The sequence below is a fragment of the Pimephales promelas genome, chromosome 5, assembly GCF_988280905.1.
Source record: "Pimephales promelas chromosome 5, fPimPro1.hap1.1, whole genome shotgun sequence".
Lineage (NCBI taxonomy): Eukaryota > Metazoa > Chordata > Actinopteri > Cypriniformes > Leuciscidae > Pimephales > Pimephales promelas.
This window is the reverse complement of record NC_142773.1, coordinates 34,068,871-34,090,576: the sequence shown is the minus strand read 5'-3', so window position 1 is coordinate 34,090,576 and position 21,706 is coordinate 34,068,871. Positions and strand designations below refer to the sequence as shown.

The following is a 21,706-nucleotide window of genomic DNA, read 5'->3' as shown; positions in this document are numbered from 1 at the left end:
TAAAGTTTTGTAGGTTTTACACAACTCTTTTCATTTATATTTAACATACAAACTTTTTGTAGGACTGTTTGTCCTGGCTAGATGGATAAAAACAAAATTTACAAAATATTGCGTGCAGTCTAAGAAAGTCCCTTTCCGAATTTCCCATGCTCTCATGTGGATCGATCCCACCCCTGCAGGCTGGGAATCATTCCCAGTTTACTAACGCCATGGTCCATTCACTCAAGGGACTATTCTTTTATTAGAAAAGGAACATGCAAGAGTATAGAGAAAACTTTGCCTTTTTACTTGATTTTTTTCTGTATTATCTCTGAACCTGCTAATTATTCTCGGTTATACAACAGCTGTTATGAGATGGGAGTCACTGATGAACACTGTCCGGTACAACCTCCACATTCCTTGGCATTCCTGCTGACTGAAGAACTCTGGTCTCTGAGTTCTGTTGAACTCTGTTGATCATCATCAACATTCAGATGAATCAATGTGCTGAAATAAAAACACTCATTGATTATCAATGCACATTGTTAACTTAAAGAGAATGTCATGCGGTTTGCATTAAGTAATGTAAATGTATGAGTTTTATCACTTGACTTGGTCACTTACTTGTGACCCTCACACGTTACTCAGAGTTTGATAAGCAGACTATTCGCCCCCATTAATAAAGCTCAGTTACAAATGCTGATTCTTAAGTACAATGCCACTTCCTCTTTCCATTGAATTGGTAAACATATTTTGGATATTATTAAGAAAAGATGAATATAAAATATTAGAAGCTTTTGCATCATAGTTCTAGGAACTTAATTTTAGGAATGAGGCACCAATATATGAAGAGTTCAGATGCAAAAGGCTCAAGTGCCATCTGCGATTTTTAATTTCACTTAAATAACAACGGAAATTACCAATTACAGTTTTTTTTATTCGCTTTGGTACTATTTTCACAAGTAAGGTGTACATTTTCAAAACTCTTAGTACAAAAATCCAAACTGATCACACTTGTAACGCAGCTAGTCATTCTTTCAAAACCTGATGTAATGCTTTCAGTCAGTTGCACATGTTTTCAGTCCACATAATCATTATTTCAAACACAAGATTATTGTAATATGTAATGAGAACATTTGGTTTAATCACTGAAACACAACAATATGATCTTCTTTCAGTTTAGTACTTTTAACAATCAGTTCATCCAACAGCAAACAATGCAAGATACATGTTTCAAATCGGCCTTAGAAGTGCTGAAATGAATATGCTACAGTACTATAAAAGACAGATCACACAGTTGTACTGTAACATTAGGCAATACACTTACAGAACCCAACATTTACATAATCTATAATTTCCAAATATCCATCATATATGTAGGCCTAATCAAATGAAGGATCAATGAAGACATCCTTTACAATCATATAGGCAAATTATAGTTTTTATTTTTCAGATATAATTGTAACATAGGTATACTTTCTATAATGAAATGTAACTAAAGAAGAACAAAACATAACATTTAGTGCACACATTACAGTACATAGTGGCCAATTGTGGTCAGACCGGTCACCACTATGTGAAAAAAATTAGCTATAACGAGTATTCATCATGTGTGGTTACTGGTTACATGTAATTTAAATATTCATACAAACACGCATTTTATTTCTGTAGTTCTCAAAATCCATATACTGTATATTGCTGAAATGAAAATCTATAGGTTTACCAAATGATTAATTGATTAACCATTAAGATCTGTTGGATTAAATAATAGACAAAAGTATTAAACTGAACAAAAAGAGATGCAAATCAAAAGTTTGATAGTAAGAGCTTTATGAAAGGCAGTTACTGTGAATGAAACAATAATGTAGATGAAACACTTATTTTGTGTTGTGAAAAGGATACTTTGTGATTGTGTGAATTGTACTAACACAGTTGAAAACATGATGAAATGTTTGAAAAAAGTGCACTTTTGATGATCTGTTGTGATATTAGCACTAAGAGTTTTGAAAATGTACACCTTACTTGTGAAAATAGTACCAAAGCGAATAAAAAAAACTGTAATACATTTATAATGATGGCATTGGGTTTTTTAAGACTTTACACTATTTATCTACTCATAAACAATTCAGGTGATGAAGTCTGTCACTACAAGACATAAAATAAAGAAACTTTATTAGACTTTATTATAGCAGGACTTCTAGCTGCTGAGATGCAATGAAAGTGGATGGTGGAGTCAAGCTAAACATCACCATAAAGTATACAATTTTATTTGAATTTCTTGCTTTACAGATGCGGTCTATAGTTTAAGCAGCTTGGACATTCTGCTATAATAACTCACTTTGTTTTAGGTGAGATTAAAAGTTTGCACTTTGCATAACTTTCGAAGTTAGTATAGACATAATCTGCACAAACTAGATTTACACAAGATTCAATTCCCAGCTAGCTTTAACTAAACACGTGATGCACATGCTGTGGTTCACTCTGCACTCACTGAGCAGAGCTGGTATTGTGCAGAGCAGATGTGTTTTGTTCGCTGTGTTTTCTCATTCTGAAGTGATGAAATCCCATTTTGTCTGGAATGTTCATGAGTCATTACTCTCGCAGTTATCAGCAGTTTGGTGTTGGCTTTACTGATAAGTTTAATGTTAATAGTGGCTTCTACTACTCTTCCTGAACAACTGGAAATCATCCCGTTAAGCAATGAAATCTCTTTCAGTTACGCTCAAATATTTCAAAGAGCCTTTATATTGCTATGTGAGTGCCACCTTCTGGTTGTTATGTATGGGATACGCTCATCTAGCTGCCAACTGATACGGTTATTTTATTGGTAGGCTACAGAGATGATAATCATAACACTTAGATGGTTAATTTAGGAAAATTCACGGTCTGAAGTGCGGAGCTCTGAGGACGTGTGTAGCCTAATGAGTCTGGGCAGGACACTCGGGAGGGTGTATTTCTGCGACTAGTCAGCAGGAGTCTCTGCAGATTTCCAAAATGATTTCCACTTGTTTTTAAAACAAATAACAGCCATTTATCCATTTCCACTTTTCTCGTCTCTTAAATTAAATCACTCGACAAGCACTTTGGCGTGAGAAAAATGTTCATGAAAGAAACTTTTGGGAACACTTTAGTTAGGGTGCATATTGGCTTTTTATTAGTAGGCCTAAAGCACATGTTAATATAGCCAAGGCTGGAAAATTTTCTTTGAAAATGTATGAATATATGCAGACGTGCACTCACAACAATCCTTCCCTATGACTTTCAGTCATCTCGGTATAGAGGTGACACAGAGAAAGAGGAGTGACAAACATTTTCCAGCCTCGTTCCCTCAGCAGCTGCCTTGTCCAGCTGAACGCTGCAAGGAACTCTCTTTGAGACACGAGCGGAAAGTATTAAAAAAACAACAACAACAAAAAAAACAAACAATCCAACCATTTACTTGTCGCCATGCCTACTGTGATGTAAGTACTCACATACTGTGTGTGCGTAAAGCTTGAATGCGAAGACTCCTTGAAAGCCATGGAGATTGCAGAATGGTTGGCAAATGTACAGTCCAGCTTTTGTAACTGAACAGGAACAGAGCATGCCACAGGCATTAACATTTTTCAAGTTTAAAGTTACCTCAGTGTTTACACAGACTGATCTTGAGGTTTGTGGTGCAAAATGATAGTGTTTTCTTTAAGGCTAACATATTCAGGCATACCTTTATATTTTTCATTTTTGACATTTATCTGCTTCATGTTTCACAGTACAAAAAACAGCGTTCATGTAAAAATCCCGTAATGAAAGTTAAAGAAATTATTGTCTTCTGCTAAATGCTTTTCCATACAATACAAAAAAGAGGTTCTATCTATCAGGTTCTGTTGATGTCTTCCGCAGATGCCTGCAGGATTTCATTCCCAATCTTCATTTGAAATCTCAGCAGAGCTTTTTTTTTTTTGTCACTTGGAAACCTTATGCACGCATGACAAATAATTCAAATGAAATGGTAATATCACATGAACAAGTAAGACATGTAAAGGACTTTCCTATTTCATGGTTTTGTTTAGGTTTATGTTGTCTTATGGCAATCTAATTTCACCATATTATATATTGGTTTGTCTATACATTTAGTGTATTAAATGAGATCATTAGACTTTTTAGTCCCAGCTATTCAGCCATTAATAAAAAAAATCTGCCATTTACTCACCTTCATGTCATTTCATACCCATCTTTCTGTGAAATACAAAAGATATTTTGAATGTTGAGAAACAAAATGTTTTGTTTCTCAACAAAATGTCAAAACCACTAAGGGATAGACATTTCTCAAAATACTTTAAATCAGAAAAAAAAAGACAAGAGGTTTGGAATGACATGAGGGTGCGTAAATGACAATTTTCAATTGTGGGTGTATTGGTTTCAAAACAGGGAGCACAACAGCAGCAAATTTCTGTAGATATTCCCACCAGAACACATTTGGAAAACTACTAACTTACTGTAGTACTCGAGCTCTTCCCAACGCAAGGTATAAGCTTTCGAGCTGCTCATAGAGTAACATTTGATACAAAGGGAGCGTTGCTACGAGAAACCTGTGCTGTTCTGTCAGACTGTCTAATTGAGTGCTGCATTATCAGAGCCAAATTCCACAGGCACACAAAGCAGGGATTATTCCCCGTCGGGGTGTTTGCGGGAAGAGGTGGGGGTTTGGTGCTTTTCTTACGAACCCTTTATACCGGCCAGTCCTTGTCCTCCGAGCTTCACTACTGTTCTGAGATCAGACAGACTGCTGGATGTGTTTTTTACTCTACAGCTCTGTTTCCCTTTCCCTTCTGACACAAGGCAGCATTCAGACTGCCTCATTCCTGCTTGTCCAAACGCAAGGGCACATCATTTCCAGAATGGTTCGCAAAGATAAGATTCCATCACGGTGGGGCCGCGGATAATAAAATGACAGGTTTTCATCAGATTCTATTGAGAAACCCAACAAGTTTTCCATTTAACCAAAACAACAATAGAAAATTAAAAATTTTATTCATTTAAAAGACAAAACAAAAAAGCCATTCAACAGGACTGCAGTCTCTATTGAGTATTACTGGCAATAAATACAAGATGATTGGGAAGAGGGGAAGGGTAAAAGGAGATATGAGTTGGTCCTAACATATACAAGGGAATATGGCACAATTTAGCATTGTCTTGTTTGGTCAAATGAATTAAACAGGAAGTAAAAAAAAAAATACATTTAAAAAAAACCTTCTTAAAAAGCAACAATGCTTAAATTGGCCTGGGAATTGTTGAATCTTTCTGTATGATTTTGTACTAGAAATCTGCATAAAATAAATGCTAGAAATTCCATTGCTAAACCAAATGATACACATCGGAGCCTGATGCTCTAGTGATACAGATTGTGGTTAATATGTCATGAAGGACATTTGGCAAATACTTTCACTTCTCTAACACATCTCAACTTTTAAAAGGACCAAACTTTTAAAACTATAGTCTATTGTCTAATTACCTAATAAAATACTGTATACTCAATAGAGGAAGGATGATATAGAAACACTCCTCAACATCCATTTCTTGTCATATAAAAAAGGCCAGCGAGGGAAAAAAAACAACTCGCTCTGTTGATGCAAAGATCCAAAAATATTCATCTGTGCGGTACGCCGTTAGTTTAATAGTCAATCCCATGGTCATAGGGGGCTCTGTATTCACTGTGGTAGTCTGCCTGGTACTCATCCTGATACTCCCCGTGGTATTCAGCCTGGTAGTCGCTGTCGCTGATCTCGGAGCCGTTGGTGCCCGTGCCCTGGCTGCCATTGCTGTGGATGGTGGGCTCAGTGGGGGAGGAGCAGTATTTGGGATCGTACACCTGCCTGCCCAACCCGTACACGCTCATGCCCTTCTGAGAAGCCACCTTGTTGGTGCCCATTTGCAGTGAGATGGTGGAGTTGTCTAAAGGCTGGACGGCCACTTTTTGGTCGAAAATATCCCTCCTGGTGCCGGGGGCCGACATGCCAGCCTGAAAGAGAAGATAGGGTGAATAAAGTCAAAACTTACAAGGCACCTAACTACTAAGATGTGTTAATTTTAATTCTTTTTTATAGAATATTGCAGTATTTATTATAAAGACAAGTTTGCCCTCACAAGTTCCTCAAGTGAAATTACGTATTGGATCCCTATTGAGATGACAGCGTTATGCCCGCAGAATTCTGACGTACAATGGTATATGCGACCACACTTAAAAAAAAGGGATAGTTCACCCAAAAACGTTTTCATTTTCTGTTCCTTAGCTAAAACTTCAAAAGATCCAAAACTGCAATAAAGGCATATTAAAACAAATTAATACAAGAGATTCAGTAGAATTTAGTTTAATCCAAGTCTTGTAAAGAGACAAGATCATTTTGTGTGATACAGGCTTAAAGGGATCGTCCACTTTTTTTGGAAATAGGCTCATTTTACAACTCCCTCAGAGTTAAACATTTGGGTTTTACCGGTTTCGAATGCGTTCAGCCGATTTTCTGATATTTAGAAGAATATCAGTAACCAGACAGTTTCTGGTCTCACTGATAAATATACTATGGAAGTCAATGAGACCAGAATCTGTCTGGTTACTAATATTCTTCTAAATATCAGAAAATCAGCTGAATGCATTTGAAAAGTGGAGTATCCTTTTAAATTTAGGATTTTTTTTACATCTTAACAGTGATTGACACACATTCATAGAGCACATAACATGGTAAACACAGAGGCTCGAATGCATACTTGTATGTGATGAATAACCAATGAGGTTTTGGTTATATCAATGGAGGCACAGAAACCTCTGTTTGCAAATACATTCATTTCAGATTCAAAGATAAGTAAATGATAGATTTTTCCAAATTTTTGGTAAACTATTCCTTTAGGCCGGATATCCACACTCACCTGGCTTGCTCCTTTATTAGTTCCCATCTGCAGGCTGATTGTGGTTTGGTCAAAAGGCTTGTCTGCTTGAGTCTTTGGGTCATACAGATGTCTCCTGGTGCCATATGCGGTCATTCCAGCCTGACTAGCGCATTTATTTGTCCCCATCTAGCCAAGAAAATAAATTATATATATAAATATACAAAAGCATGATTGAAGTAAACTTACAGAAGATAATCCTTCCCCACCAAAAATAAAAAAAGTTAGTTACAAGTTTGTGGTTTCCCAAAGCCACAACAAATATAAACCAATTGAAGTCACACCTGCAGTCCAATCACACATTGACCAGCCTTCAGTTTCTCATCATCAAATTTGGGGGACTGCTTGTCCGCATACTTTACACCAATGTCGACTTTTGTGTCCATACCTTTGGTTTTTGCCTTTGGACAAAAAAAAAGAAAAAGAATAAAAGCAGCATTATTCCAACAACTCCAAATCCAAACTTTTATCATCTCCTCTAAGATGTTTTGCACAGTACTCACCATGTTGGCCAGGGCAAGAAGTGTGGTTTGAACTTGAGTCAAATTTCCATTTTCGAACAGATCATTGGCCTCAAAGATGTCATTAGGCTTCAGGCCATAAGCAAGAATGGCTTTGATGAAGTTGCCCAGGTTCTCAAGCTTCAGTGAAAAGAATGAGAAAAGTGATTTTGCTATCATCTTTTTACATTAAAAATAAAACCGACTTGAAACATCCATATAATAACATTGAAACAATGCTATACATAAACAGTTTTTCCCTCACCTTGTGCCAGTTAAGTTTGGAGTGGTTGATTTTCTTAATGGATCCTGGCTGAAGTTTATTAATAAGCCTATGAGAAAGACAAATATTACATCTTATATGACAGTCAACTTACATCGTCTGATGTTTCAAAAGTGTAAAGTTGGCAACACTATCAAGCAATCAGCAAGGACACATTACACTTATCAAACAGTAAAAACATTTGTAATGTTATGAATGATTTACATTTCTAATAAAAGCTCAACTTTTGAACTTTCCATTCATCCATTCATCAAAGAATCCTGAAACAAAAATATTAAGCAGCATATCTGTTTTTCAACACTGATAAGAACTATTTTTTAATTCACTTTGGTACCATTTTCACAAGTGATGTGTACATAAACAATTTTACTTAAAACTCTCAAGAATACAAACTTCTGTAACAAACACAGCTGTCTTTCTTTCAAATGAGCATATCAGAATGATTTCTGAAGGTGGTCTCAAGCGTGAATATTATAATCACTTCGTAATTTGGTGTGTTGTAGGGATAAAATAAGACGACAAAAGGTTACAGGTGGGGCTGAGAAGAGCCAAACAAACAAACAAGCACAGCCCAAATTGAAATGCACATGATGGTTTCCACTCACTCGCACAGTATGACACCATCCTTCAATCCCATCTGGAAGTTTTCTCCGATTGTCATGCCCGTTACATCCTCAATCCAGTACTTCAGCTCCTCCTCCTTCTGCAGGTCGTACTTCTGAGCAATCTATAGGGACCAGAGAGAGATCCTGAAAACTCTTTCTTAAACAGTTTCTTCATATGTAATCCAAGGCCTAGCTGCCACACAATGAGACATTCATTGCAACGGATAGGGTGCCAATAAAATATGGTAAGGTTAGGTAGCAACAGTTTCCCTGGTGAACCTAAATAACTGGAACTGAGAACACGTGCATGAAACTCATGGAAACCTTTGCACAGTTTCAATTCATAAACTTCCAAAACAATGGCTTTTAGAGCGTGCATGTGGCGTCATGTTTTGAGGTTAGTTTTGGAAAACGGTCTCATCTTCATCTCTGGGTAGTTTGCGCGGGACTGGAGCCAAGTACAGTAAGATGGACAGGAAATTACAGAGCGTTGCCCCAACGGTGAACTCTGGCTTCAGGAGCAGCTCCAGACGCCTGTCAGGCTCCATTACTACCATTCAGCAAACAAAAAAGTATTGAAAGGACTTATCTTGTCTACAAAAAAAGCCTCTATTGACTAATTGATTGATTAAAATGGATTGGCCTATTAACTGTCAGTAGCTGCGTTTATAGAGCACATATCACATATTATAGAGCATGGATCATTGTATTCCAATTACAATCTGTATAAAAACCCAATCCAGACTCTCATCTGAAGACTGATTTTTACTGCATGATTAATAAGCATCATGGCACAAAGCTTTTTATTATATGGAGAAAATCCTGGAATGTTTTCATCAAAAACCTTAATTTCTTTTCGACTGAAGAAAGAAAGACATGGACATCTTGGATGACATTGGGGTGAGTAAATTATCAGCAAAAGTTTTTTAAAAAGTGAACTACTCCTTTAAATCAAGTCACTTCATGTTTGAGAGGTAGTCTTTCCGTTCAATGTCACTTTAAGGTTCTTTAATTGCCTTCAACTAGACTGGTCTTGAAACTCAATTGTAAATGAGTTGTAAAACATTTTATCAACCAAACAATAGCAGTTTGGTTCTTAACTTCAGTTGAATAAAATGAAGAGGTGACAAGCTAAAACATGTCTGCTTCTATGGACAATTCTTTTTGTCCCCTTTAAGAAATAAATAGCAATTGAGAAACGTTCCTTTTACCTGTATAACAATTTAAGGCCTTAACATTCATATAATAAAGACACTTTCAAAAGGCATAAAAAGTTTGTCTTTTTCTTTAAGAAGTCTTTCATTATGAGAGGACAATTGGAGCATAACGTTGACCGCCCCTTTGGTTCAAGAAATATTTCCCCCATTCATTTTCCCCACAGGCATTTCAAACCATTCTTCTTTTTCTCAATAAACATTTCAAAGCCTCGACCCAAACCAAACAACTAGGCTACAAGATGAACCACAACTTCTTTAGGGGAAATGAGAACATTAAAGGGGAAGAGGGATATATTGGCTGATGAATCTAAATCCACATTTTTATATAACTTTTGCAAGCCTGATTATTACAAAAACAAGTCTGACCATTAGAAGCCATGTCCAGTCCTAAGCACTTCTGCATAAATCAAACAGTAGCCTACATTGAACCAGTGTAAGTTTTCAAATTAAAAATTAAAAACAACCGATGAGATAAATCCGATAAATACACAAAATAAACATTACAATTTATAATTGCACAAAACAAAAGGCTGTCAATGCACAAACCTTATAAAGGTTTAGCTCCATTGTGCATGTGCTCTTCCCATAACGACATGTTAAACCACGGGTGTACAACAGATTCACAATTCTTTTACAATAGTGTCCTCATTACAATTTTATGCAGACTTGTGCTGCACATTTTGCACTTAACTTTATTTTCCTTTTTTGAAGTGATCCCAACTATATTTCAAGCAATTCAAAACTAAGCATCTCAACTGAAGGAAATAATCCTTTCTTTATGAGCTTTAATATCAGCCAAATTTTCTTATTGGGTCATAACCATATCATTACAAATGATCATAGTATATATTGGCCGATAATACGGTGGGCGATATGTTGTGATGTGCATCCCTAGATGTTACTGCAGAACTCTAACTTAGTCATTGTTTTAAATGAATAAGATAACTGATAAATAATCAAATAAATAAATATTTTAGATTAGATAAGTAGTTCTTGACTGGGATTTCAGTGATTTTAAGTACTGAAAAATCACCCTGACATACATAAAACATAAAAGCTCAGGGCAGGTCTATTCTAAAATATTATACACTCTCACTCAAAATCGTTATCTTTAAAAATAAAAATGGGAACACAACTCTTGTGCTCTATAACCTTTCGTGGTCTTTGTCTCTTACTTCAGCCACGTGTCAGCATTAGTTCAACAGGAAATGGGTCTGTGACAAAAACGACAGTAAAACAAACAGAGGACCTTCCATGTGTCACCATGAGTACAGTCATCCCTCCATTTGTCTCCTGGTTGGGGTGAAGGAATGACAGATTAATGACAAGCAGAGCTTGAATTGAGACCATATACCCTATTATTAAAGTGTTATTGTCAAGTCTCCTTAAACACAAGAAAAGGAGATCATCACTTATCACACAACGCATGAGGTGTTTGTCACACTTAACGTGGATCCTTAAACACTAAAACAACACAATGCACACTGAAAAAGGAAAAAACCCTCATCAGAGCAAGATAAAGCTGAAAAACCTTGTTTCCACCCAATTCACAACACACATTTACCCTTGAGAGAGCTGACAGACATCCTGTTCCTAATACATGTTGCTTTTCCCAAACTTTTTTTTTTAATCCACAATACTACGAATTCAAAATATCACCCATGTGAATTATTTCAAATTTTAACTTCAGATTGTTGCATTTGAAGCAATTTATGATGATGTAAAATCAAATCAAGTTACTTTTGCACATAAAAATTAAAGATGCTAAAGATACATATTACAAATCAACCAATATTAGAGTCTTTAATTTTAGTCAATATTGAATCATTCATGATAATTTCCCCTATTTTTACATTTAGATTTCTTTTCCTTCAACTGACATTCACATGCAGTTTTAAACACCATTATTTAATATCACTTTTAAATAGAGCGCGTTATACATGAGTATAACCACACATCCTGCAACCTGCTGATTACGGTAGCTTATAAGGCAATGTAGGGACTAATTATTATTTTATTTATCAGAACTTTAACATATTTTGATGTTCCTCTGTTCTGTTGGGACCATAAAAGAAACAAGTTTCTTTTTGAAATGCATTATCATATTATTTTAGTTAAACTCATAAATAACTACAAATAACTAATGTTAGGGAAATCTGTTAATATTTTGGTGCGCGTTTCTGGAAAAATATTTTTAAAAAATATCGGCCGATATATCGGAATATCGGATTTTAAAACCAACAAATATTTGTATCGGCCTTCAAAATCCTTTATCGGTCGGGCTCTACTTTTAAATGTAATCTTCAGAAAAATCTCAAAACGTATATTTATCTTGCATTGCACTGCACATTATAACTGTTTAAATTCACCAGGTAATTATTCAAAACCTCAGATTTTTGTTTATAGCATTGTATGTTTAATTCATTTAGATAAAATTATGTTAAAACATGAAAGTAATTATTGGTGTCGGCACAGATGTTTAATACGTGCCTCCCTAGTAAAACTCATAATACTCAAAGAGAGGTCAGAGGATTAAAGCACTGGCACCGTTACAATGGAAGAGAGAAATTCCTAAGCAACATAAGCAACCATTTAGGCCTTCCAGAGAGCATTTCCCAAAAAAACAACAACAACTGATCTTTCTACCCAACTTGAAAGTCCCAATAAAGAGCCAGTATAGGCCCGAAAGAAGATTCAAATAGCACACACAGCAGCTAAAGGCTGATGGGAGCAACACAATCTCCCTCTGAATCCTTCTCATATCCCATATCACTCCTTTATCATCATCATCTTATACCGCTCTGCAACTAGGACATCAGTAGAGACTTCACATCCAGCTGTCCACTTGCCATTTTCCACACAATAGAGCATGTGTTCCTAGAGTATACTAGAGCATTTAAGGAAAAGGAAGAAAAAACATGTAGGAGAGCATTGATACATGTTTCCAGACAGAGTCCCTCGACCCAGAGCAGAGAGTGAACTTCCTGAAGACCGAGAAAACTGGGAGAACATCTGTATGTGGCCCTGTGAGAACATGTTGGGAGTTCTGCTGGTCTCATGGACACAACCAATCATGTGGGGGTCAAAAACCGAGCATAATAAAAAAGAAACACTTGGAGGAAGTACTTGAGGAATCTACACAGAGGGAAAGGATCCTGCCTACAATGCGGTTATTAGCTGGAGGGAAGAGCTTTAACAAAGATTGAATGCTGTGAAAGAACTTGGTGAAAAGCACAGCTGTTTCTGCTGATCAATAATTCACTCTGTTGCTGGAAATGTCTAGCAGACTAGATCTGTGGATACAGATTAGATGTGTTCGCATAAAAATTGGTTTATATCAAAATTCTACTTTGCATCACAGGAATAGCCTACATTATTTTTCAAAATATATTCAAATGGAAAATATTATATTTCACAATAATACTGCTTTTACTGCTGAGGACATTTGCATAAGCTCTGCAATTCAGCAATCCAGTCAAACCAAGTCACGTTTATAAACCACTTTGTACAAAGTAGCCTATTTCAAGCACTATTACAGTACTAAACATAAGTGTCAGCGTCCCTTTCAATTAGAATTACAACTTCATTTTCTACAATAAAACGGCTCTCCTGCGTGTTCATGTTTTTACTCACGGACGTAAAAACATGGACTAAACCCGAAAGACTAAGCCCGAAGGAATTAACCAGTTTGTCCTCTGATTCCACTTGAAGTATTTGGGCCTTAAAAATTTTTCTTTTTTTTAAAAACAATTTAAAAAAAAGACTGGTAAATATTGTGATGTTGCGTGCTGTAGTCATGACCAGCTTCACTGTGCGGTGCGTGTTTCCATCACCGCTTTTGACGTTATCATTGTGTTACACGTAAAAAGACCATGCATTTGAAATCCGAATTGAGCAGCCAGAGGATCCAGATGGGACGCATCTGTAAAAATCTGAATTGTATTTTAAACCACGACCAAATGTGGTTTGAATCAGATTTAAAAAAAAAAAAAAATCAGATTTCATGTGGGTTTTTTTTTTTTTTGGTATGTAACAAATAAGATTTTTGCTGGCAGTCTGAACATAGTCAAAAGATTTCCTATTAGTAATGGAGTTTCCCTACAGTAAGTTATCTCCAGATATTTGCATGGCATCCCAACAAAGTGCTAAAGAAAGTCAGCTGGGGGCAAGTGGCCTCACACCTCTGCAGATGACAGGAATCAAGAAAGCATCACCCCACTGTGGTTTACATTGTTTGCCCACCCTCCCACTCATTCTAACTAAACACACACACCAACATGCTTAATGAGAGACATGGTGTGTGATGGGAATACTGTTGAAAGGGACTAAAATGACGACCACAGACACTACAGGGGTGCGTCGTCTGTGTGTGATTTTCAAATGTGATAAGCAATTAAGACAACAAATATTGTAGCCGAATGGTTAAAGGTCTTAGCCGCTAACAAAAAGTCTGCAGGTCCCAGGAGTGTGAATGTGGTATTGATCCTTTGAGCAAGAAAGTTAATCCCAGGTGCACTTGATGGACCATCATTAGTGCAGGACTATAATGCATGCAAGAAAAATAAGCATATGGGACATAATAAAAACAATTGTTAGGAGCAATGGTTTATCTACTGAAGTATACATTTAGGTCAGACCTTTGATTAAATAAATCAAATAACATTTTATGTTATTTTTATGTGCAAAGAAAACATGAAACACTTAGAAAAAGAAAAAAAAGAGCTTGGCAATTTAGCAGAAAAGCCACAGTGTGATTTAGTGACGCTTTAACCTTTTCCTGAACACCCCCTCCCAAAAATATTAAAACTCAAACCAGGTTGAAGACTTAAATGGACTGTGTAACACATAAAAAAAAAAAAATTGAACTACAAAAGTACGTAAAATTAAGACACACAACATGTTTAAATATCAAGTTCTGTAAAAACGAAAGAAGATCCGTTTTGAAATCAGATGCTACCAGCACGCGCATCACTCTAGTCTACACACATCAGCTCGGCCAAAGTTTCCATAACACATTTCCACACAAACTAGAACAAATGACATCGTTAATCTCCCTAAAACTTTATTATACACACATTGACGCGTAATTTGGAGTGATAATGTCATAATTTATTGATTTTATTTGTGTTTGTCTCGTTTATCTGCAGAGAGCGTGCAGCAGCAGCCTCGTTTCTTTCTCTCAAACTGGAGCTCCACCCAGAACTTAACAAAAGACCCCATGATGACCCATCAACACATCAGGTTACAGCAGGCAAGCTTTACTAACAGAATAAAACACGGTAACATCAATTCGGATAAAATGTCGAGGTTTACGTCTTGCAAATATGACAAACAGCATCTCAACATGTCGAGAAAAGCAAATCACGTCGCGTGCGTATAAAGTTTCATTCATTGAAAGTAGGGTTGTGCGACACGAAACACTGACTATTTATTCTTTCTACGTACAAAAGTATGAGGAATTGTCTTTTATAAACAAAACAAAAAAGTCAATTAGTAGGAAAACAAGGATGGTAACGACCCTAAAATCAAAATCTAAGTAACTTACAAACAAATCAAAGGAACCAGGTGAAAAGGAAACACAAAAGGCTTTCTCTCAAAACCGACCTTCGGCAACCCCAAGCACGCTTAATAGTAAATTATACGAGATTTTTGATTCTGAAAATGTCTTTGATGCTTGAAAAACCGGCTCTAGGTAACTTAGCAGTTTTGGTTTGAGACAGTTATACTTTCATACCTATAAACATTTGCAAATCAGCTGACCAGTACACTGTAAAATCATTCAAACCTTACCTTACTTCTCACTTCAGCTGATAAACCATATGCAGGGCCCTTGTTGAACTGAGTCATTGTGTTTTATTTCACGTCGCACAAAGAAATGATCAGAAATCTCACGATTTCTTACTTGGCTTCCCTTGTTCGAGAAAAGATCTTTTGCACAACTTTAAAAAAAGCAACAAATACGTGAGTTTAGGCTAGTCAAAAATGACTGCCGATTTGTCCCAGCTGAGCGGATGCACTAAACTCTCTCTGCTCAGCAAAGTAATTAAAGAAGAGCAGAAGGTCTTGCAGCTGAGCGTAAGGGAGTTTACGAAATCTACTACGGTGAAGGCTTGAGTTGTGAATATTAATCAGTATGCGTGACGCAACATAGTGTCGCTTCCTGATTGGCTGAAACGTAGAGGTTGGTTTGTGGCGCTTGTGAAATGGCTACGGTGAAAGTTTTTAGCTCATAAAAATTAAAAGGTTTGCGTGCTGGATGATATCGGGCTGATTTTGTCGAAAGCATCTTGAGCAAAGTTGATCGTAGAGAGGCCATTGGTGACAATCGGTAACAATGGTTTTACGATGCTTTTGGGAAACGCAGGCCAGAACGCCACGCCAGGTGAACGCTACAAAACGCCAGCAGATTATAAATATTTAAATATTTACGTGATCTTTTTTTATTATTAATAATAGTAGGCTATAATGTATTGTTTCAAAATGTCTAATATTAAAACATAAATAGGCCTACAAAATACAAATAAATTATGTATAATGCAGGCCTAAATAGCTAGAAAAGTGTTTAAAAATACCTTTGAGCAAAACAATAGACGATTTCGTTGTTCATTTATTTACTGATTGCATATTTAGACTGCTTGTGGTTATAGGACATCCTACTCCTACATCTGGAGTTCAGCCCCCCATCACCATGTGTTTCCTGAGCCTGCTATCAGGAGACACAATTGTCCAGGAACCACCAATGAAGAGTGAATGCCAATAAGGCCATCCCAGATATAAAGAGATTTCTCTCACCTTTTGAATTCCTCCTTGGAATGTTTGGGTTCAGCATTCAATGGCATGTTGTGTTATGCTATAATTAGCCTACCGTTTTTATCATCATCAGAAGTCTATCACTTCTGAAGATTAAATATGCCATATCATTATAGAAAATGGTTTTCAGCCCCCTGATTTATAATCAAAATAGAAAGTACCATTGTGCCTAGACATTAATTAAGGACAAGACGAAACTTGCATTCTAATGATATAGGCCTAGTGGGCGCGTGTTTTGCCCATCACTATAGTGATGAAACCGTCGGAAAACAAGGTGTGTTTGCCATTGTAAGATATTGTTCCCAGACTTTGTTTAAGACAGGAAAAACACAAGACCCACCACGGTGGATAACCCTGTGTACATTTTAACATCAGTACTTTGGCTTATGAGTTTGTCCCATTTAGATCAGTAACATAGCATTTTAAGGCAATTTCTGCCATAAAGTAATGCTTTGGTAAATCATAATTCTGATATAAAAAGGCAGTTATGTATATTATTTTCCACTTTTATGTCATAAATTTGACTTTTATGTCAGAATTATGATTTACCAAAGCATTATTTTCTGGCAGAAATTGCCTTAAACTTTACTTATAAAATGTTTAAACTACTTAAATTCCAAGTTTATTTTCCTTTATCATGCATGTTTGCAGTCTTCCTGTAAACCAGCAGGTTACCCATGAATATTTCACTCAACAAGACGTGAAAAGGAATGTTTAGTCAGCAACAGAATTTCCCCCTTTTCCGTCTCCAGTAAACCGGTTTTGCGTATTAATTTCAGCCAGCATCTACAGCATAGTTTGCTATGTAAGTTTCCACTATTCTGTTATATAACAGAGCTAATAAAGTAAAAATGTATAGGCCACATTTGGGCACAACATCACTTTAATTTTCCATGAGCAGAACTCTTCTGGGGGGAACGGTTCATCAAACAGGAATGCCTTGTTGCTCCATCCCTGAGGCACAGCATGCAGAGGGACTCAACAACAACAACAACAACAACTGTGCTTTAGAGGGGGATGGAAAGTTATTACCTGAAGATGCAGGGCAAGACTAACTGCCATTATGGCTCTAAATACAAGAAGACTCAGTTTTACCATTGGAGTGATTTGGGTTTATTTTGTTTAGTGGTTAACACTGATAAGTTAGGGTCGAGGATTCAGGAAATTGAGGACGACAGGGCAGCCCTTGCTAAATACATTCATTCATTCATTAACCAATAGTGTCACTGTTCGGATAGTACCATCCTGGTCTAACACATGAAGCTCATTTGCTTTCATGAAGAGAAAAAAGTTGGATGCCTCGCTCCATCTAGTGGTTCCTCTATGCAATGAAGTTCATTCAGGATAGATATAAAATTACACTGGACAACTGCATCGAAGAGAAAGCACTTGCTGAGTGAATATGGGGGATAGAGAGAGAGAGAAGGTCACTTAAACCCTGCGTTTATCCCCGTGTCCAGCTGTGTTCACCTCATGAACATGCTCCATGGCCAGTTCAACATGGGTCTATCATAACGGAAAGGGTAAGTCTGATCATCCATTATGTTGACTTCATTTAATCTTTTAGTCACCAAAAAGGACTGCTAGAGAAAATGAATTGCAAAAGAAAGTGATTGAATGACTGAACCGAAGAATCCGACTCAGAAAATGAGAAAGACATGATAACCTACAGCATTTTGTTTCCTGATGATTTAGCTGTTTTTGGTGGGTTTTACTCTTACTATGTGTTCAGTGCACTTACACACATTATTCTCTGCATCTCTCCTCTTTAATTGCTCCTTCATTTCTCATATAAACCTGGCATTGTTTATTACTGTCTGCTCCTTGGTTTTATTCTTCTTTTGCAAGTTGCTTTGGATAAAACAATCTCCTAAATGCATAAATGTTCATTTGAGACAAGGTCATGCCAGCTTGACTTCCTCCTAGGCTACTATCAATTACCAAAAAAAAAAAACACTGAAGCTTGATGCCTTTTTCAAGGGTACGAGGACAAAACAAGGGAGGGGTCCTTTCCCAGAAGACCATAACAATGCAACATTGATCAAACGCATTGATTTCCAGCTGTTTCATTTCGATCGCTGTCCATACTGCAGAGTAACATGTACACGCTTCCCTCAGCCAGGACAGAAGTTTGTGTGTATGCAGCACAAACCCAACACACAATCAGCTGTTTCTTTTGGGACACCAGGATCTCTGCGACTCGAATGCATTTCAGACTGCACTAAAGTCACTCGTGGCTCTATAAATCACGGATGGAGCAATCTGAGACGTGTTGGAGTCGCCTGACCTCTTGATGTCTGTGTCAGCACATATGCAAATGCTTATACCGGGGGATTTGGCAGGAGAGAGGTACTGCGGCAGCTCAGGTGATGACTGGGGCTTTTATGTTCGCAACCGGTCTGGAGTAAGAAACATTTTGTTTTGTTAAAGAGGTGGGTGATTAATGTGTGTTGGACTGGGGTTTTGCTGACCGTTCGCCGCTCTCTCTCTCTAGGGCTCAGCAGGCATGGAGCCTCTCAGCCTGCAGGTGCTGGTGGTTGTAACATGGAGCTTCCTGGGCTTCCAGTGGCTGTTCTATAGAGGTAGCCCTTGGGTGTCTCAGCACCTCTCCAAAGGCTTCCTCAGGCTCAGCCCCACACAAAGGACGGAGTGGAACTCCAGGTGTCAGATTTGGTCTTTTAAAAGCATGTGTTTTTATATCGCGAGTTTGACTAAAGTTGGAAGGTCTCTGTTTTTCCTCAAAGGGCCGTCTCAACAGTGCATGCCCTGATTGTGGGACTTTTCTGCCTCTACATATATATCTTTGATGAACCTATCCAGAAAGACCCAGTCTGGTGAGGATTTATAGATCTAATCCATTACAAATGTGGTGGCACAACTTCTTATGTAACATTGTTCTGTCCAAACAGTACAGTCTGAACACTCAAACCTCTAATAATTTGTGATTACAGGGGAGATGCCACACTGGTGAAACTAAATGTGGCCATTACCTCAGGCTACCTCATCTCTGGTGAGTGAAGAGTTAATGATGTGCTATATCTACACTCACCTATAGGATTATTAGCAACACCTGTTAAATTTTCTCATTAATGCAATTATATAATCAAACAATCATATGGCAGTTGCTTCAAGGGGATGCATTTAGGGGCGTGGACAAGGTCAAGACAATCTCCTGAACTCCAAACTGAATGTCAATTTTGAGCGTGGCATGGTTGTTGGTGCCAGACGGGCCGGTCTGAGTATTTCACAGCTGTTTGCTCGGTCACTGGGATTTGCACAACCATTTCTAGGGTTTACAAAGAATTGTGTGAAAAGGGAAAAACATCCAGTATGCGGCAGTCCTGTGGGAAAAATGCCTTGTTGATGCTAGAGGTCAGAGGAGAATGGGCCGACTGATAGAAGAGCAACTTTGACTGAAATAACCACTCGTTACAACCGAGGTATGCAGCAAAGCATTTGTGAAGCCACAACACGCACAACCTTGAGGCGGATGGGCTACAACAGCAGAAGACCCCACCGGGTACCACTCATCTCCACTACAAATAGGAAAAAGAGGCTACAATTTGCAAGAGCTCACCAAAATTGGACAGTTGAAGACTGGAAAAATGTTGCCTGGTCTGATGAGTCTCGATTTCTGTTGAGACATTCAGATGGTAGAGTCAGAATTTGGTATACACAGAATGAGAACATGGATCCATCATGCCTTGTTACCACTGTGCAGGCTGGTGGTCGTGGTGTAATGGTGTGGGGATGTTTTCTTGCCACAAATCTCTCACAAATAACATTCTCTGTTCCTCTTCAGATCTCCTGCTCATGTTTACATCATGGGAGTCAATTGGAGAGAAATACTTTGTCATTCATCATTTTGCTGCTCTCTATGCATACTACTATGTGCTGGTAAGTTGTGTTTCCAGCCGGTCTGGTCTGGTGTCTCTAACTTCCACAAGATTTCCAATACCATTTTGTGCTTTTTCTTTTTCTGTAGAGTCAAGGGATATTGCCTTACTTCGCTAATTTCCGTCTGCTCTCAGAATTCTCCACCCCCTTTGTCAACCAGCGGTGAGTAATAAGTAAAAATAACCATACAATGAAGCACATTTTCTAATCGACTTTTTTTTAAACGTCTTTCAGTTGGTTTTTTCACGTGTTGGGCTACCACAAACTTTCCAAACCGAGTTTGGTTAATGGTGTTGCCATGGCATTTGCATTCTTCTTGGTGAGGATCGCAGTCATTCCAGGCTACTACAGCCATATGTACTCGGTCTTTGGCACAGATGACTTCTACAAGTTACCTCTGGGAGGCCGCAGTGCCTGGGTTATTTCTAGCGTGTCATTGGATGTCATGAACATCATGTGGATGCGCAGAATCATCCGTGGATGTCTCAAAGTCCTTCACTCAGCCTGGTCGAGAAAAGCAGGAACTGAGATGGAAACTAGAAAGACAGACTGACCTGACATGGAGATACAAACAGAAACTTAATACATGAGCACACAAACCGTCCATCTTGTATCCTGTCCTATGCTGGAGTGCATATGTTTGTATTATTTCCTGCTGCTGTGACAGTTTTGAGTTTCAAACCGACAAATCAAGAGCTTAGAAAGCCAGTCATTGTATTAATGACTTACATGATGTCATCTTCAAATATGGACTCAACTGGAGGAATTAAATCACAAACGCTCTTTCAGTTTGAAAAAATCAGGTGATTAAGTGACATGAGTCTGATCAAATGTCCAATCAATAGTTGTGGTTGCACTATTTATTATAAAGCTGCTATGAAGATCAACCAACTTGCCTTTATCAATGCAATCAACAAAGCGACTGCACATCTGAACTTCCACAAGGACTCACAGTGTTTCTCTGTAGACCACAATAAACAATTTTTTGACTACAATATGAATAAGGTTATATGTAGAGAGAAATATATGATATATAGTGGAAATGTGGGTTACATGTATAGGTGAAAGTTCCTGGTTTGCAGGATTTGTACTCGAGATACCATGCATGTTTGCATATAATTAATGCATATATGGAGAGTATTATGTATGTCTGGAATGGAAAACATATCAGGTGGCACGATGTTATATAATATATGTGTTTCTATAACGTGATGCAGCCATGTACTGTATAAGCTTTTTGTAGTAGCCTATGTGGCTTGTCAGTTGGATTTGGAATAATGACAATTATGAGATGTAAGCTTCAATAAGATAAGGCTTTTCAGGTTATTTACTTCACCGTTAGGTAGGCCTATGCGGTTAAACATCAACAATGATATGACTTGAAAAAGGTAGGCCTATATGAGCTATTCCATCTTCTGGAATGAATCTCTAGTACAGTATGATGTCAAAAATGCTTATGTAATGGACTGGATGTGCGTTTCTGTGGTGTGAGAATGA

The 21,706-nt window shown here is 37.5% G+C and overlaps 2 protein-coding genes across 5 annotated transcripts; one reads left to right on the top strand and one right to left on the bottom strand.

The window, feature by feature from the left end:
• Positions 1–4,972: 4,972 nt before the first annotated feature.
• cnn3b (calponin 3, acidic b) lies at positions 4,973–15,596 on the bottom strand. 2 transcript variants are annotated; one of them, XM_039657138.2, is made up of 7 exons: positions 15,293–15,596; positions 8,286–8,407; positions 7,663–7,729; positions 7,401–7,538; positions 7,182–7,298; positions 6,880–7,026; positions 4,973–5,977 (listed from the first exon to the last, which is right to left on the bottom strand). In XM_039657138.2, exons 1-7 carry the CDS (start codon positions 15,347–15,349, stop codon positions 5,630–5,632), a joined length of 996 nt encoding a protein of 331 aa, XP_039513072.1. In that variant the 5' UTR covers positions 15,350–15,596; the 3' UTR covers positions 4,973–5,629. The 2 variants fall into 2 exon arrangements, with proteins under 2 accessions (XP_039513072.1, XP_088987488.1); XM_089131362.1 differs by having other exon boundaries at positions 7,182–7,538; positions 15,293–15,542.
• Positions 15,597–15,689: 93 nt separating this feature from the next.
• Positions 15,690–21,690, top strand: LOC120468609 (TLC domain-containing protein 4-B). 3 transcript variants are annotated; one of them, XM_039657137.2, is made up of 7 exons: positions 15,690–17,835; positions 18,807–18,973; positions 19,057–19,146; positions 19,264–19,322; positions 20,115–20,209; positions 20,298–20,371; positions 20,444–21,690. In XM_039657137.2, the coding sequence occupies exons 2-7, from the start codon at positions 18,819–18,821 to the stop codon at positions 20,760–20,762; spliced, it is 792 nt and encodes a 263-aa protein (XP_039513071.2). In that variant the 5' UTR covers positions 15,690–17,835; positions 18,807–18,818; the 3' UTR covers positions 20,763–21,690. The 3 variants fall into 3 exon arrangements, with proteins under 3 accessions (XP_039513071.2, XP_088987489.1, XP_039513070.2); XM_089131363.1 differs by having other exon boundaries at positions 18,293–18,973; XM_039657136.2 differs by having other exon boundaries at positions 15,690–18,678.
• The last annotated feature ends 16 nt before the right edge of the window (positions 21,691–21,706 follow it).